Source organism: Clytia hemisphaerica, unplaced genomic scaffold (genome assembly GCF_902728285.1).
Source record: "Clytia hemisphaerica strain Z4C2 unplaced genomic scaffold, Clytia hemisphaerica genome assembly, whole genome shotgun sequence".
Classification (NCBI taxonomy): Eukaryota; Metazoa; Cnidaria; class Hydrozoa; order Leptothecata; family Clytiidae; genus Clytia; species Clytia hemisphaerica.
Window position 1 is genome coordinate 944,217 of NW_027104090.1, and position 19,117 is coordinate 963,333.

General features: G+C 36.6%; 2 protein-coding genes across 2 annotated transcripts; both read left to right on the plus strand.

The window, feature by feature from the left end:
- The first annotated feature begins 310 nt into the window (after nucleotides 1–310).
- LOC136812764 (target of rapamycin complex subunit lst8-like) lies at nucleotides 311–2,615 on the plus strand. The gene is made up of 3 exons (XM_067069287.1): nucleotides 311–651; nucleotides 1,048–1,248; nucleotides 1,533–2,615. The coding sequence occupies exons 1-3, from the start codon at nucleotides 366–368 to the stop codon at nucleotides 1,973–1,975; spliced, it is 930 nt and encodes a 309-aa protein (XP_066925388.1). The 5' UTR covers nucleotides 311–365; the 3' UTR covers nucleotides 1,976–2,615.
- Nucleotides 2,616–2,865: 250 nt separating this feature from the next.
- LOC136812765 (epimerase family protein SDR39U1-like) lies at nucleotides 2,866–10,716 on the plus strand. Its single transcript, XM_067069288.1, has 3 exons — nucleotides 2,866–3,027; nucleotides 9,174–9,359; nucleotides 9,715–10,716. The coding sequence occupies exons 1-3, from the start codon at nucleotides 2,925–2,927 to the stop codon at nucleotides 10,326–10,328; spliced, it is 903 nt and encodes a 300-aa protein (XP_066925389.1). The 5' UTR covers nucleotides 2,866–2,924; the 3' UTR covers nucleotides 10,329–10,716.
- The last annotated feature ends 8,401 nt before the right edge of the window (nucleotides 10,717–19,117 follow it).

A 19,117-nucleotide genomic window follows, 5' to 3' on the forward strand; every position in this document is an offset into this window, starting at 1 on the left:
ATTTATCTTTGGAAGGGCTTGCCAATGATTTCATTTTTCTCACAATCAACTATATTAATCTCATTCTAAATAACATGTCTCTGAAGTAGTTCTTCGCCGGTATATTTATATCTGTTTTTGATATGATTAACCCTAACTCCACAAGGGGACTTTTAGGAGGAGGAGGTTTAGACTTTAGGGTTGTGCTTTTTGAGTTTGTCAGCTCTTAGACAACGTTGCTTAACCGAATTAAACTCCTAGCCAATCCCATTTTATACTGCTTTCTGCTGTGATATTTGTCTATCGTTGTTTCTTTATGTATCTTTTCAGTGATCAGAAAATTAAATAAATATAAGGAAAAAAAATACATTTAACCCAAACTCACTATGGGTGGGGATCAAGTCATCTTAGCCACAGCTGGATATGATCACACAATCAGATTCTGGCAAGCCCACAGTGGTGTTTGTCTACGTACAGTGCAACATTCAGATTCCCAAGTCAACGCAATGGAAGTGACACCTGACCGGCAACTCTTGGCTGCAGCAGGATACCAGCATATCAGGATGTATGATATTCCATCTGGTAATGCAAACCCAGTCATCAATTATGATGGAGTTTCGAAGAATATTACTGCTGTTGGTTTCCAAGAGAAAGGAAAATGGATGTTTACTGGTAAAGAGGATAAGTCTGACCTGATTGTCTGCCTTTTTCTGATTCCATTTGTTTGTCAGAGCACTGCTGTAGACTAAATTATAATAATATACAAAATATACAAATATTTTACGTGGCATGCTTCAAGAAATTCAACAGCTTTTAGACAACTGAGGAATTGTTTCAACAAAGGGCCACTCACTATCAAGCTTTTTTAATAGGACGAAGTCTACTTTGTAAATATCATGGAGTGTATTTCATTTAACTTTTACTTTGTATCAAGTTAGTCACGTTAGCCATCATTAAACTCTGTTCATGTTACTAAATTTTAGCATTCTATTTAACAAGCATTAATATTAAGTTTTTCTGTGGTTTTTATTTTTGTGTACTTTTTTATTCTCAAACTTTTTTCTCCAGGTGGTGAAGACAAAGCAGTGCGAATCTGGGACATGCGATCACGGAATCTGCAATGTCAGCATATGTTTCAAGTTGGGGCACCTGTCACTTCAGTGGTGTTGCATCCTAACCAAACACAGTTGATTGTGGGTGACCAAAGTGGTGCTATCAATATGTGGGATCTGAAGACTCATCATAATGAACAACTTATTCCTGATACAGGTTTCCATACTAATTTGAAAACATAATTATAGACTTCCTTTAGTTCATGAGAAAAGTTAGGGTGTTTGATAGTCAAAAATTGGAGGGTGGGAGTGAGGGGAATCAAATGGGGATCAAATAAGAAAGGAAGGTTTTTGGAGATTTTAGTAAACAAAAAGGCTACATTCTGTTTTAAAGTAAAAAATTTGTACCAACAAAACACAAGAATGTGTATCACGTTAATTAAAACGCTAGTTATATTGTTATATTGTGAAATATTTACGAGAATTACTTCCAAACTTTAGACGCTGTCATTCAATCAGTTGCAATCGGTCAAGATGGGAAATACATGGCTTGCATTAACGATAAGGGAACATGTCTTATTTGGAGCTTAGCTGGAAACAAAGAAGAACGTACTTTATTCTATCCCAAACAGAAAATTCCCGCTCACAAAACATACGGACTTAAATGTTTATTCAGCCCTGATTCATCTCTCTTAGCAACTACATCGGCTGACGGTACTTTGAAATTATGGAAAACTAAGGATTTTTCACTATACAAGACATTAGGTGATTCGAGCCAACGTTGGGTATGGGATTGTTCTTTCTCTGAAGATTCACATTACATTATAACAGCGTCTTCAGGTAATCATGGACGGCTTTGGAATATTGATAAAAGTGAAGCTATCAGAGAATACATTGGACATCAGAAAGCAGTCATTTGTCTGGCATTCAAAGATGTGAAATGAATCAATGGTTAATTTAATAGTAAAAATGTTTACTCATCCAATTTCCTTGCTATGGAGCCATGGATGTCTGGGGGAATACTTGGATATTCAGCGACGATCAAGTCAACCAGGAAGGTATATTGAAGGATATTGATGTAGATATTGGTATCAATCGTGCTCTTGTTTTTTAGTAGTTCTTCAAAACAATTATTTTAGAATTTATGATTTTTGGATAAAATACCCATAGATGACCATTAAATAAGTTGTTAAGTGTTATATACATTTCGACAATGCTTTATGGTCGATGAAGGTTTTTTAAAGTTTTTCTGTGTTGTTTTTTATCTTGCCGACTGAACTGATTTAATTACGTACCAAAGAAATTCCTCGTGAGGCCTGATATAAGCATTCCGCATGTGTATTAGTTTCTTTATGGAGTTATATTTTTTCTACAACTGATTTATAAATAATAAATATTGCTATCATAATTTTAAGGTCCAAAATTTTTTTTATTCAGGAAGTGAATAACATTTTTTCTTTGTACATAAAATTAGAAGAAAATGACTTTAGTTAACCTTATAGTATACCCTACCATTCATCTATACATACATACACACAATTACGACATTCTGTGCTTGAATTTTTACTAAAGCTGGCTATCTTTGATATTCAGTAATGATCTTGATACATGTATTATCAAAGACTCAAAATATACTTTAAGGGAATAAAGCTTTGCGGGTGGTAAATTTGTAAATTTTTGCATTACGCGATAATTAACTTTCGTGATGCAAGTTTTTCAAACATTAGTCGAATTCCATGAAAGTTTTTTCTTGTGAAAGTTAGTATTTCTTTACACGAGCTCCAAACCTGATTTAATAAACTTGAAATGTATTAGATAGTCTAAGACTCTTCTCATTTGTTTATTTTCAGTGTTAAACAAAACAAAATATAAAACAATATCACGTGATTAAAAATGAAAGTTTTGATTGGAGGAGGAACTGGGTTCGTTGGGCGCCATCTTGAAAAAGCATTACGTCAGCGTGGACACACTGTACAACTTATCTCACGTTCAAAAGGTAAAAACTGATTGACGAAGTTTCCAGCGATTGAAAAAAGCTGGAAAAACAGGTTCTCGACAGTTTTGCACGGAAATGCATTTAATTATGCATGCACGTCATTATGTAATAATGAGATGCATGCGCTATTCAGCCTTTATATTCTGTTCAAAAAATTGAGAAAATCCTCGCTCTTGCATTCACTCAAAGAAGTTAACATATGTGTGTGTGTGTGTGTGTGTTTTGTAAAGCATCGTGTATCTTGTGAGAAGAGGAAAACCAACATGGCTGAGCAACAACAGAATGTCGTAGACTACAATCAACTGCAAGTTATAATACAACAATTAGTTCGCAACGAAATGCAACCAGCTATGCAACAAGCTGAGAATCGTGCCAAACAGGCACTCGACCAAACAACAGCCAGTCGACAAATTTTTCAAAATTAAAAGCTAAATTGGATAAGCAGAGATTAAATGACAACATCACATTTACGAAAGCTGGCCACACCGATCAATTCAAACACAATCAACAAGTGTTGGAGGTTATTGACGACACCTTAGAAGCCATGGAATCCGCCGACGTACAAGCAATGAAAGATCATCTAGAAAAAGGTAGGAATTTGATTCTAACCAGGGTGAAGCATTTGAGAATCGCTGATACATACGGCTGGTTCACTGTGAAAGAATTTAAGGCTAACGAACTGACTTCAGGGGAGGCAGAAGAAAAAAGACTGAAGAGAGCTATAAAAAACGCGGAATCAGTAAAAACTAAACTTTTCAAAAAGGCCAGGTTCGATGACGACAAAGAAAAGCCCAAATCAAAACAAGACTCAAAATATAGAATGGACGATATAGTTTGTCACGGATGTAGGAGAGTTGGCCATTATTTATCACATTGCCCCTTTACCTCAGCTTCTACAACCACATCGCAAATACCCTCGATTGCCTACTCGACAACAAGGTCTTCGTCTACTAATAAAAATCCTTCTTCAACAAATACTAGGAGTAAATCCGGTTAAAAAAACTATATAATTGAGTTATGCTTTATCGACATTACAAAAAAGACAATTTATTCGTGTTATTAATTTTAAAAACAAACACTCGCAATCTGCTGAATTTTTAGACTATAATAATATATTTTTATCATATGACTAACGTTGTGTTCTTAAATTGCCATCATAAGCCCATTATTCGTGTTTATGATTTTTAAGAATGTCACTGATTTATAATTTATGCCTTTGTATTGGCTAATGAACGCATGACAATTCGTCGAATGAGATATTTTACCTTGATCAAATTTGTTTTTATTTTACTTTCTTTCTTTTTTCGACTTTTCGCATTTTTGAAAAGTTTTTTCTTACTTTGCCACTCCAGAGAGATTTTGGGAATTTGATCAATCTACCGAAAGTCTATCTGTCGCCGGAAGAATTCAGGAATTTTCAAACTTCTGGGAAAATGAATTGAAAGCGTCGAATTTTGCCCTCGGTATCGTGCGGGAAGGCTACAAAATACCATTCGAATCGGAACCTCCTCCATTTTTTGCCAAAAACAACGCATCTAGCTTAAAGAATCAAGAGTTTGTCAAAGATAGTATTGAAAAGCTTTTAGAAAACGGTTGTATTGAAAAAGTGACAGAGCCACCTTATTGCATCAATCCGCTGACCGTTGCAGAAAGGAATTCCAAACTTAGGCTAGTACTAGATCTCAGGCATGTAAACAAACACATTCAGCCAAACAAATTCACATACGAAAATATAAAACAGGTTTCTGAGATGATTAATAAAGACGATTTTCTAATTACCTTTGACCTCAAAAGTGGGTATCATCACGTACCAATTAACTTAAGATTTCAGACTTTTCTAGGATTCGCTTGGGAATTTGACAGCGAAATGCAATTTTTTGTATTTAAAGTTTTACCTTTTGGCTTGAATATCGCATGCTTAGTCTTTACAAAGCTTATGCGTCAATTAGTCAAGAGATGGCGTTCAAAAGGAATAAAATGTGCTATGTATTTAGACGACGGTATCGTAGGGGACAATTCATACTTCTCTTTAATACAAACAAGGGACCTGATGCTCAACGATATGCGATCCGCTGGTCTAACAGTTAATTTCGAAAAATCTAGCCTTGAACCAGAGAAAAACAAAACATGGTTAGGATTCATTATAGACACAGCAAACATGAATTTGAAGTTCCAACACCAAAAATCCAAAAAGTGCTCAAGCTAATTTCAGAGGCGTTAAATAGTGAATTCTTATCGGCAAGAAAAATTTCCAGAATAGCAGGCAATCTCATTGCTATGGCACCAGCTATCGGTCCGATCGTGTATTTATTCACAAAACAAATTTACAAATTTGTCGAATCAAGTTTTTCCTGGGACAAAAAGCGTCTTTTGAGTCTTAACGTTTTACAAGAACTCGAATTTTGGTACAACAATCTAGAAAAAGTAAAAACTTTCAGAATAAAAACGAAACCTGAGATCACCAGAATTATTTTTTCGGACGCAAGCGGTACCGGTTACGGAGGTTACGTCGTACAAAAGTTTGGAAATATTATAGCAAAAGGAGATTTCGACCAGACCGAAAGGGAAACAAGTTCGACATTTCGTGAGCTAACAGCAGTTAAATACATTCTGCTATCTTTTCCTCAATTACTCGAAAACGAGACAGTGGAGTGGTTTACCGACAGCGACAATATCTGTAAAATTATTAATCGAGGTAGTACAAAACAACACTTACAAAACATTGCAATTGATATTTTCAACATTTGTTTACTACACAATATCGAAATTTATCCTACTTGGATCCCTCGAGCGTTAAACGAAACAGCCGATATAATTTCAAAATCGATCGACACAGATAATTGGTCCATTGACAACGAGACTTTCGATTACATTATTAAAAACTATGGACAAATTACAATCGACAGATTTGCAGATAACCTAAACAAAAAATCCCCTAGATTCAACTCTCGTGAATACTGCCCAGGGACATCAGCAATCAACGCATTTTCATGTCATTGGGGAAAAAATGAGGTTAATTGGCTTTGCCCTCCCATATCACTAGTAGGTAAAACTATTCAGCACTTGAGAAACTGTAAAGGTAAAGGAATATTGCTTGTTCCCTTGTGGCCTTCGTCATACTATTGGCCATTACTGACGTCAAACGGTCTTCAATTTGAACCTTTTGTAAGAATGTTTTTAGTACTAGATCCTTTCTTTGTAAATTATTCCAACACTAAATGCGTTTTTGATGGCTTTGCCAAATTTTATTCCTTAGCCTTGTTCATCGATATGTTAGAATAAGAAATAACCTATTGAAATAAATACAACTTCTTTGTCATCTAATTCCCTTAACAATTGTATTTTTTCCTGTTTTATGTTGACGACATTTCTCGCTTCATTGGAAGCCTGTTTACCATGATTGCAACCAAGTGAAAGATATGCTTCCGTGACAATGCCTCCGTGCATCACTGTTTCGGCGTCAATGTCTCCGTACAAACGTGTTTAAAGGAGCTCTGCTTTCTCCAACGATTATCAATTTGCATTATCATTTCATGATATGATCACTACAAAGGTAACAAAAAACTATTCATTTTCTTTTTTCCCAACAGATCACGGCGACGCGCCAGGGTTGAGAGAGAAACTACTGAACATTAAGGACAGAAACTTGAAACGAAAAGCTGAAAGCCTTCCCATACTATTAGAAGCAGCCTATGCAAAATCTACCCTAAGGAAGTACAAGCCAGCCTGGGAGAAATGGTTAATCTGGTCCGACCCCTTTGACGAAGTGATTAGCTGCCCCACCGACCGATCCGATCTACGTCGCAATTTACATAAACGATCTTACCAATTCTTTCGCGACCGAAGGTGCACTAACCGCAGCAATTTTGGGTATCCGTTGGGGCCACTTGAATTCCGGATTTGATTCTCCGACCAATCATCCGCTCGTCAGACTAGCAATCGAAGGCGGTAAACGTATAATAGCAGAAAGGAGATCCCCCTTAAAAAATTGCCACAGAAAGGAGCCCTTGTCCTCAGATCTTATCAAAAATCTCGTACGGAAATATTCAACCTCTACTAACTTGGTCGATATTCGCTTCCTTATCATGGTCCTTTTAGGATTCGCAGGGTTTTTTAGAATCAGTGAGATACTGAAAATCCAGTTGAAAGAAATAACATTCGATCAGTCTGGCGCAACAGTTTATTTACCTTTTTCAAAAACAGATCAAGTACGCGAAGGTAACATCGTTTTTATTAGTAAAACAGATACAGAGTGTTGTCCGATCTACTGGCTTCGTAAGTATCTAGCATTGTCCGGGCTAAGACACAAGCCTGAAGCATACTTGATTTGCCATCTATACAAGACGAAAACAGGCCACAACGTGCATAGCCACCGCCCAATATCCTACACGACAGCCCTAAGCACATTCAAAGAACATATCTCAAAAATGACCGACCCTACCATATACGGTTTACATTCCTTGAGGTCAGGAGGAGCATCAGAGGCTGCGAACAACGGTATTTCTGATCGTCTTATCTCAAAACATGGTCGATGGTCTTCAAACACCAGCAGGAACACTTACATAAAAGACAAAGCCGAAACTAGATTTAGAGTTTCACGTTCATTGGGAATTTAAATGCCCATTTATTATATTTAAAGAATATGGTCGTTTTTTCCTCTTTCTTTTTCTCTCTCGTGTTTAATGCAAGCAAATACCAATGAAAAAGTAACTTTATTGTTTTCTATTTTTCTGTTCATTTCGAAAAGGAAAAATAGTCGAGAAACGAAGTTTCCAGCGATTGAAAAAAGCTGGAAAAACAGGTTCTCGACAGTTTTGCACGGAAATGCATTTAATTATGCATGCACGTCATTATGTAATAATGAGATGCATGCGCTATTCAGCCTTTATATTCTGTTCAAAAAATTGAGAAAATCCTCGCTCTTGCATTCACTCAAAGAAGTTAACTCATGCAAATTCAAACAATTTCGTTTTCTATTTCATGCACTTATCTGGACCAACGATCAACCACCAAGGAATACAATAGAATATACTAAAAGACGATCGATTACCAAAACAAACGCCGGTCATTGGAGATTGACGCTCTTACCAACATTCACCACCGACAACTTATTATCAAACATGGAATCGTGGATGTGTTTTATCAAGTTAATGAGTTAATGAATTTTGTATTCCTTAAACGAAAATTACAAATAGATTGATAACATTTTGAAGCTATGAAGCTCATACCTCGTAAAAGCCCATTATAATAATTATAATTTAAATTTATGATCTCTTACATTTGACGGTCAAACACTTGCAGATGGAATAATTTCGTTAGTAAAATATTTGTACATAAAGGGGAGAAGACCTTTAACCTCCGAAGGTCGGGGTGACGGATGCCATTGGTTCGGAGATAATGTTTCCTCCAGAATAAACAGCCACTGGGGGTTTTACGCTACACGCTTCGTCACAAAAATTCAGTTGTATTTTATCTGAGCTTATCCAACTTGTAATTTACTACTAATTTTGTTAAACATTTTTTTTTTACCACGAGTGTTAATGCAAGCAAATACCAATGAAAAAGTAACTTTATTGTTTTCTATTTTTCTGTTCATTTCGAAAAGGTAAAAACTGATTGAAAAATTTCTTTTTTACTAAGTAGGCGCCATTATATTTTCATTGTTCGGACCCCCCTTTTTTTAAGAATCCCCCTTCCGAAAAAAATGAAGAAGGGGGCATCAGAAATTTTCATGAAAAGGCGGGGGGGGGGGGGTAGCAAGGAAAGGAAGGGGGGGGGTAGTTTATAAAGGGGGCTACATGTATATTGTAGATTATTTTCAAGCACTGTTATGAAATTTGGTCTTCACGAAAGGAAGTTTCCTGTTAGAGTAGTCTGAGTCAAAATAAAAAAGAAGGGGGGTCAGACCCCTTTCCACACAGTTGACGCTCTCTAATTCGACGTTCTACTATTCGATAGTCTCCCTTATTCGATGAAATTTAAAGTCCCCGTCAACAAGAAACTCTCATAAAAGACGCTCCCTTATTCAATAAGCTCCCTTATTCGATGAAAATCTAATTCCCCTTGAAGATCGAATGCGTCAACTTTACATTCACTGATCACTTTCTTTGAATTCTGACCATAATTCTTTGATAAAAATCCTGTAGGTGCTGACAGAGTGAGTTGGAGTGAACTAAAAGAAGAACAGAAGCTTCCTGAATGTGACGCTCTTGTCAATCTATCAGGCGAATATATCTTGAATCCCTTCCGTCTTTGGAATGCGAGTTATAAGAAAGATATTTACGATAGCCGGATTGGAACTAACCAACTATTGACTGATTTGGTCACCAAAGGTAAAACATAACTTTATTTAATTTTCTTTGGAGGTGACAAGAACTTTTAGTTATTTTTTGATGAAATTCAAAAACCGATGTTGGATTTTATTCGTGTGTATATTTCCCTTGTGCTTTACCAACTCACTTGGAACAAGTCAGAATTTTCTCAGTTGCCTCATGAATGGCGAGGGGGGGATTCTTTAAACTTATAAATTTAACCTAGTAAGTACTGTGCAGTTTGGAACGTACCTCTGAAAACTACAAAATAAAGTAAATCCTGCTAATAACTTTTTTATGCTTGGAAAAAATTGATTAAAGAAGGTATGAGTCGATTGCGGATGGCAAGTATGTAAGCCGAACTTCTTTATTTTAGCCACAACTCGACCATCCGTATGGGTATCTGCACACGCTGAAGGGATCTATCCACGGAGTCATCACAAAACATACGACGATCATTACCAGCCCGAAAGCAAAGAAGGTAACTATGGGCAACAGTTATGTTACGATTGGGAAAAATCCGCCATGTTGCCTAGTGACGTCACTGATGTCCGCCACGTGGGCGTTCGAATCGGGTTAGTACTTGGGCGTGATGGTGGTTTTATACAGCAATCTTATTTACCGTTTTGGCTTGGTCTTGGTGGAACGGTAGGCTCTGGTGATCAGAAATTCCCTTGGATTCATATTAAAGACACTGCTAATATATTTGTCCATGCTATTGAGAATGATAACATGACTGGCTTCTATAATGCTATTAGCCCTGGACAATGCAACTCTTCTGACTTTTCGCGTGCTTTTGGTGCCGCCTTGAATCGACCTAGTTTTATGTGGGTACCTAGTTTCGTGATTCAATTAATGACCGGGCGAGATCGTGCGCCATTTATATTGGAAGGGTCACGAATTAAACCTACACGGACTTTGGAGTCTGGTTTTCAATTTGAGTTCGAAGACATTGAACAAGCTATGGTTGATATTGTGAATACGAAATGAGCTTTCTTCTAATTATTCTTTTCTTTTTTCTTTTTCTTATTTCTGATTTGTAAATCTTTTTTACCGAAAAAATAATTATTTGAGTGCACCGTGAACTCTTTACAAGCGCCATCATTTAACCTAGTTTACTCAAATTTGACTCTAGTAGGTATTTTGTTGGAGAATTGAATTTATGTCCCGCTCGCTCATCTTTTCATTGAACAGGGGAAAATCGGAAATGATTCTTTGGATTCAAATTCAAAAATTCCCACTCCTTTACTTTTTGAAGAAACTGTTTTTTTTTGTTCATCACCACAAATTTTCTGATACTCTTTCCCTAGAGAATTTGTGTAATTTTAAAGGTTTTCTCTTTTTGTCATTTCACATGAAATACCTGCAAGTGCAATTACATCCAATTTGTTTAGCTTTCTATACCAGACCCGATCAATCGAACTTGTCGAACCAATCGAACAATCGAACTAATCGAACTCCATCGAACGATTAAAGTTCGATTAAAAAAATTAATCGAACTCTAAGATTTTTTGAAAGATTGTGAGTGTTCGATTAAGTTCGATCAATGGGTTTCGGTTCGATCAGTTCGATAAACCAATTTTGTTCGGCAAGTTTGTGCTGCTCCGCCACCGTATATTAGCTTCTTTTCAAAGCCAAATTCGGAATGTAAATCGGGAAATTACTTCCGACAACGGATTACATACTTTTCCTGTATCCTTTTAGCGCCAGAGGCGGTTTGTTGGGGCGTAGTATTCCGCCACTCGGCCGCGCGCGAAATCGCAACAGAGGGGCTACGGACTTTATTCCGGATAGACAAATATCCGGGTACAATAAACGTCAAGCTGTTAAGTCCGGGAACAGTCGAAATGGCAATCGCGTGCCAGAGGACAAAGTTTTTGCAAGCGAGGGAAGATATGAGGATTTAATATCATCGAACTAATCGAACTTTTTACTGACCGAACTAATCGAACTGCTATTGCTTCAAAAAATTGTGAGTGTTCGATTAGGTTCGACTAATTTTTTTAATCGAACTTTAATCGTTCGATGGAGTTCGATTAGTTCGATTGTTCGATTGGTTCGACAAGTTCGATTGATCGGGTCTGGTCTATAACTATAATTTCACCAATCATTTAGTTTTTTCCTTTAAATACCCAGTCGCTCAAGTCTTTGGTAAAATGGAGATTCTCTTGGAGATTCTTAGAGAGTGGAAAATACTCCCGTTTTCTGAAAACATTATTTGTATTAAAGTAAAGAAAATTCATAAATTTCATTTTGAAGAATAAATGATATGAACTAATCAAGTCAGTTGTATCATCATATGTATTTTTACCGAAATGTAGTTAACGGGGATTTTTCTTTTTCCGACTGAAATTACATGCTTGATGCATTAGTTGACCATTATCATAATTCATTGCACGTTAAGTAATAGTTTTTTTCAAGATATCATTTATTAAATCTACATCGCTTTTACCCCCAATTTGCGGGATTTCTGATGTTTTGAAAAATAGTCAGAAATCTAGTATCTTATCGGTTCCGGACGAATGTTCCGGCATGCGAATTATTGAGCATGCGCATAAAAGGGGAGAAGTTATCACTCGTGTCATCTCGCATCAAACGTAAGGTCGCGTTCCAAAATGGCAGAATCTGAAAGTCAAGAAGCTTCAACTCAACAACTAACTCAACAACTGCAGAACGCCATCAGTGATTTATCAACTTTGAAAAGGGGTACACAAGATGCTCTCAACCAATTCAAAGACCATCAGAAAACCTCGATTGAAAAATTCAATAAGAAATTGGAAAGAAAAAGAAAAATCGACCAAGTATTTTTTAATAAACCAGGAAACGAAGAGCAGTACAAACATGCCAAACAAGTATTAGAATCAATGGAGAATGTTGAAGAAGCTATCACCGAAAATCGTCTAGAGGACGCCAAAAAAGCATTAGAGGAGGGTAAGGAGCTTGTTAATTATCGAATGAAAATTGTTAAGATAGCGGATAGGGAAGGATGGGGCTGCGTGAAGCATTTTATTGCTGACAATTTGGTTTCGGGAACAGAAGAGGAAAAGCGTCTCAAGAAAGCTATAAAGGACTACTCTAAATCGAAATTAGAACACGCAAAAAATAGAGGGAACTCTGACAATAACAAAAAATTTCGACCTTATTCGTCATCAACATTTACACCATATCAAAACGATAGGAGCAATGAGAATTCTAATAGCTACAAAAGTTCATATGTTTATCAAGGAGATTCACTCAGAAAGAAAATGGAAACGATTTATTGCTTTAATTGCAAGTCTGTTGGTCATTATTCTTTTCACTGTCCATTTCCATCCTCCAGAGACAATAATCTTAAGATTCCAAACCTCGAAAAAGGAGACGGTAATTAGACGATCAAAACAGACAATAACAAGTTGTGTTTTTTCTTATGACATTTTGAGCTTATATATATTTGTTATTAGTCAGCCCCGGTGACTCTTCAAATCGGTTCGACGATTTTTTTCCCGCTGGTAGTCGTTAAGACTTTCATTTTTAATTCCGATTTCGGATTATTTTCGGGAAACAGGATTTCGGGATTATTTAGCGCGCGAAAATAATTTTTTCTTAGCAAGATAAAATAAGAAAAGAAAAAAAAACACATAACATAAAAAGAAGCGTTATAATTAACAATAAGAAAAAAAGAAGAGATATATCGTCATATCCAATAATTAATAAAAGATGCTTTTGCATTGTGAATAAAGAGAGCTAGTTATAGAGAAAGCATATATGGAGAAAGTGAGTATATCAAAGAATTTTTTTCCTTCGAATAATGTTAAAAGTTATATACTACTTGTAGACTATTTCTTCTATCTGGGTCTTTTATTATTGTCATGGAAAGAGTATAACAACAACGGAATAAATCTTTTTCACCGACTTCTGCTTTGGATACGGATTCCACTATGCACTGCTCTGTTTTCTTCTGAACGTTTCAAGCAAATAGTTACGTTCTTTCAAGCTGCTCAGATTTTAACAAAGCCAGATTTCTTATCTGTACTTCCTATTAATCATTCTAAGTCTTCTAAGCATTTTGGGCTGACTTTCCAGCGCAGCTGGTTTATTTGTTTTTTGTGTGTGTTTCACATTTGAAATCATATATCGAGTTATGTTTCATTTACTTTGTACACGTTCAGAGAGATATTGGGAAATCGAAGAAAACGAACAAGCCTCGGTAGCAGGAAAGATTCAGAAATTTGCTAAATTTTAGGAATCGGAGCTAGATGCACCACCTTTTATTCTAGACATCGTCAAAACCGGCTACAGTCTTCCATTCATTACTACGCCTCCCCCAGCCTACAGCAGAAACAACAAGTCCAGTAAGAGAGAGCACATATTCACTGAAAAATCGATTAAAGAGCTTTTGAAAAATAATTGTATACAGGAAGTCGATTACATTCCCCACTGTGTCAACCCCCTTTCAGTTGCAGAAAGAAATAATAAATTGAGGCTTTTTCTTGATCTTCGAAACGTTAATAAGTACATTCAAGTGAATAAATTTAAATACGAAAATCTTAAGACGGCTTCCGATTTGATTGATTCTGATGATTTCATGATCACTTTCGACTTGAAGAGCGGTTATCACCACGTCCCAATTAACGCTAACTTTTATACGTATCTGGGTTTCTCATGGGAGTTCGACGGCGTAACCAAATACTTCGTTTTTGTAGTGTTACCTTTCGGTTTATGTTCAGCATGTTGGGTCTTTACAAAGTTAATGCGTCAATTAGTGAAAAAATGGAGAGGTCAAGGGATTAAGTCGATTATGTATCTTGATGACGGAATCGCAGCTGGGTATCCGAAGTCGCTAATGATTGTACAACGTAATAGCATGGTATCCGATCTTATGTCCTCCGGTCTAACAATTAACATCAAGAAGTCTTCTTTGGAGCCTGAAATAGAAAAAGAATGGCTAGGCTTTACGATTAACACCAACGACATGCGTATGTACATCCCTAATAAAAAATTAAAAGCTGTTTTGAGTTTTTTAGATACTATTTTGAGATTCGATTACGTCACCACAAGAAGTATCGCAAAGTTTGCAGGGCGTATAATCGCCATGTCTATCGCCATAGGCCCTTTGACCAGACTTTTTACGAGACAAATGTATAAATTCATTGACGATAAGAATTCGTTAGGTTGTACATGGGATAGCTATCGCCCATTAACAACAGAAGTAAAATCGGAACTTACCTTTTGGAAATCTAATCTATCAGCGGTGAACGGCTTAGAATTTAAAACGTCTCCTGAAATTACTAAGATCTGCTATAGTGATGCAAGCCAATACGCATATGGAGGTTTTATAGTCGAAAAGTTAAACAATGTCATAGCTCAAGGTAATTTCTCTAACTTCGAAGCCAACACTAGTTCCACGTATAGAGAGCTTTCTGCTGTAAAAAACGTTTTATCATCTCTTGCTCACAAGCTAAAAAATAACGCAGTTCAATGGAATTCTGATAACGAAAATGTAACAAGAATAATTAATGCCGGCAGTACAAAAGAATATCTACAAAAGTTAGCAATTGACATTTATAATATTAACGTTCGTAACAACATCAGGCTTTATCCTCAATGGATCCCTAGAGAGAAAAATCAAATCGCTGACAGTATCTCAAAAAGCTTCGACACAGATAATTGGTCTATTGATAACGAGACATTTAACTACATTCAAAACACTTATGGCGTTTTTACAATAGATAGATTCGCTGACAATAAAAACACTAAAACAGAGAGATTCAACTCAAAGAACTTTTGTCCAAATACAGAGGAGGTTAATTCATTCGTAAGTCACTGGGGAAACGAGCTAAATTGGCTATGTCCACCAACATATCTCATTGGAAAAGCTATAAAACACTTAAAGTTGTGTAGAGCAAAAGGAGTGTTGTTTGTACCGGTATGGACAAGTCTTCTTACTTTTGGCCATTACTTACAAGAGACGGTATAAACTTTGAAAGTTTTATCAAACATTTTCTAGTTTTGGATCCATTTTATTTCAACTATTCTAGAACAAAATCTGTTTTTGAAGGCTTTGCAAAAATTTTATGCTTTGGCATTACTTATTGATTTTTCGGAATGAAAGACGAAATAATTATTTAACAAAACTAATTTCTTGTTTTTATGTTCTACATGATGCCGAGAAACGAACGAAGCTACGGAGATTGAACGGTATGAGGAACGAACGAACCACGAAAATTGAGGATTACGAGGACCGGTGAACCAGAGATTGGTTTAGGCACATGCCAGCCCACAGGTGTCATAGGTGCACAGTGAGGCATTACAATCATTGATTATATACGTATTGGCCAGTTCGCTGGTGTCAAAGGTACACAGTGAGGCAAGATGAACGATATCAACGGTTAGAGATTGAATCAGGTATGAGAGATTAAAAATTTTATTCCCCCTTTTTCTTTCGTTACTTGTAGAATCCCTTATGTTCGGAATTTGGCGAAAATTATATGACATCAAAGACAACAAGCTTAAATCAATCGCATCCTCCCTTCCAACCTTGGTTAAATCAGCATACGCCGATTCCACTTTGCAAAAATACAAGCCTGCCTGGAATAAATGGATCTCCTGGGCCGCACAGTTTGACGAAATATGCCCCTGCCCGGCCACGCCTTTCTACGTTGCGGTTTACTTGAACGACATAGTGTCCAATAACGGAAAAATTGGTACTCTAGACGTAGCTATTTCAGCAATAAGATGGGGTCATTTGAATTCGGGTTTAGAATCGCCTACAGATCATCCATTTGTAAAGTTAGCCTTAGAAGGAGGAAAAAGAATAATAGCAAGAGGGGGAGGATAAGTATCCAGACAAAAAGAGCCTTTGGATTCAGAGCTTCTGAAACAAATTGTTGACGAATATGGCCAATCTAAGAACCTGATGGATCTTCGTTTCGTTCTCATCTGCGTACTTGGATTTTCGGGTTTCATGAGAACTAGCGAAATTTTGGCCCTAAAGATAAAGGATATTACTTTTGAGGATGAAGGAATTAAGATTTTATCGAGACTTCAAAAACGGATCAACTTAGGGAAGGTCACATCCTACACATTTCCAAAACTGATACAAAGTGTTGTCCAATCTACTGGCTGAGGCATTATCTCTCAATTTCTAAGTTGGAAAAAGAAGAAGAATCTTTCCTTATATGTCGTCTTGCCAAAACGAAAATAGGCCACAACGCAATCGGAAAGTATAGCGTCTCTTATTCCACGGTATGGACCTGTTTTAAAAGCCACCTTGCTAAGTTAGTTGATGAAAGAAAGTACGCCCTACATTCCTTAAGGTCAGGTGGAGCCTCCGAAGCTGCAAATAACAATGTTTCTGATAGAATGATATCAAAACACGGAAGATGGAAATCAGATCAAACTAGAAATCGTTACATTAAAGATAATCCAAAGAAAAGGTTTTCCGTGTCAAAAAGCTTAGGAATTTAAAACACTGGACAGAAACTAACCTTGATTATTGTCAATCCCTTTATTTTGAACACTATTCAGTTACTTTTTGTGTCTCGCGTTACGAAGATAGTCCAAATGTCTCCAGAAATGACATGTGTCTACAATTTATTGTTTGAATCCTTTTGATAACTGATAAGGAGGAAAAGTTAAGATGCGGGATTTCTGATGTTTTGAAAAATAGTCAGAAATCTAGTATCTTATCGGTTCCGGACGAATGTTCCGGCATGCGAATTATTGAGCATGCGCATAAAAGGGGAGAAGTTATCACTCGTGTCATCTCGCATCAAACGTAAGGTTGCGTTCTCTAACTTGAGCTACTTATGCTAATGATTACTTTGTTTTTTATTCATGATAAACTTCCAATACGACGGACGATGACATTCATCAACCAGCTGAAATGAAGAACGAGCAGATTTATTACTTATTATTAACATCCCATGGTTTTTTTTCCTACCAAAAGATCAGTCAGATTGGCGAACAAGGCTGACCCCTATAGCTCGAGGGAGGTAGGTTTTTAGTCCAGGGGAAGAGGCTCATTAGTTCAGGGGTCCTCTAAGTTATTTATAATTATTCAGAAGAATCAAAGAACGGATCGACAAACCAATAAAGTTATTAAAGAACCGTCACTCATCAAGTCAAAGATACATTGGAGAATATCGTAATTATACTAAGAGAACTGAACTGGAATACTGAGATGATACGAGATTCGTGAACGGGTTAATAAAATCGAATAATCTCATGATACAACACACAGTACCAGAGGAACATAAATATGAATGTATATATGTACGACTATTTCTTATTGTCAATAACTTATTATATATTTATCATCACTTTGTCAATTTATTACTTGACTTGTATTCACCGACCTTGCGTTATGAAGATAGTCCAAATGTCTCCAGAAATGACATGTGTCTACAATTTATTGCTTGAATCCTTTTGATAACTGATAAGGAGGAAAAGTTAAGATTCATACATTCTGTGGTTTGGATATATGCTATAATTGGCTAACAGTGCAGCTGTGGAATCAAATGTGACGTGGCGTAAAAGCGGCCTTCTTATAAACTAGGTCTATTACGCTCTATTTTTCAGAGGCCCCGGTTGGTCCCCCCCCATTAGATTGCTGCTCCAAGCAAGAAAAAGTGAAGCCATTTTTTGCGCCGCATTTAGAATGACGGATTAAATCATAAATTTTATTTTCAATCTAGCGTGTGTGTGAAAACCACCAGATCACACATTTAGGGAACGGAAATAAGTGGCTTTATTTCTCATCCAGGAGTTGAGGAGTCTTGTGTCTATAGTCCGGGAGCCAAACCCAAAAAATAGCATTTTGCTTAACCCAAGATTCTACAGGATAAACTATACATTTTTGGAGTCCTCAACTATCCTAGTTTTGGAAATGGTCGGTCCCCAAAGCTAACTCCTGGTCAATTTTTCATACTGGGCCCGAGTTTAGGGGGTACTTTTTACCCTTTGTAAGGATTTGTTAAGGAAAATGCCATTCCAGGGATGATATAAATTGCTGTATCTAGTCAATCAGTTGACCAATTGCTTTCAAACTTTGCAAAAAGTTTCAAGGTAGGCTGATGATTATTTTCGGCAAAAAATTTTTGTGAAAAATTATTTTTATAGGTTTGCCTGGGGAAAAAAGGGGGAAATTTGGGTATTTTAACTAAATTTTGACCCTTTTTAAGTCTGGGACCTACCCAAACAACTTTTAATGAGACACAAACTAGGTGTTATGATAGACTTTGATGCAATACATCAGAAAAATTTCAAACAGACAGTATTTAGTATTATTTCAGGGCTGCAGGGGGTAAAATTGCCCATTTTTATGGGTTTTTACCTTATTTGAGCAATTTTCACCACTAATCTTGGTTAAAACGTCATCAAAAATAGTTTTAACTTGATTTTCGTGTAATATATCCTGAAAGATTACAATGCTGACTTAAAACTAACAAAACCAGGGTGCAAATGGACAAACCAGGGGGTAAAAATGCCCATTTTAGGCGATTTTTATCGTTTTTGGACCTATTTCACCCATAAAGCGGTTTTATGGTGTACCAATTTTATTTCTGACCACTGAAACAAGGATCATTTTGTAGTAGGAGCAATGGGAAAGTTATTTGTGGTTTTCATTGTCTGTAATCAGGGCACTGTGGGCAAATTAGGGGGTAAATATACCACTTCTTGGTAGTTGTTGCCTGAATTTGGATCCCGGGGGGGGGGGGTACTAGGTTTGCGAGGTGACGGGTATGTCCGAGCCAAAAATCGAAAATCGACCTTTGAGAGACTAAATTTTGGTGATTTTG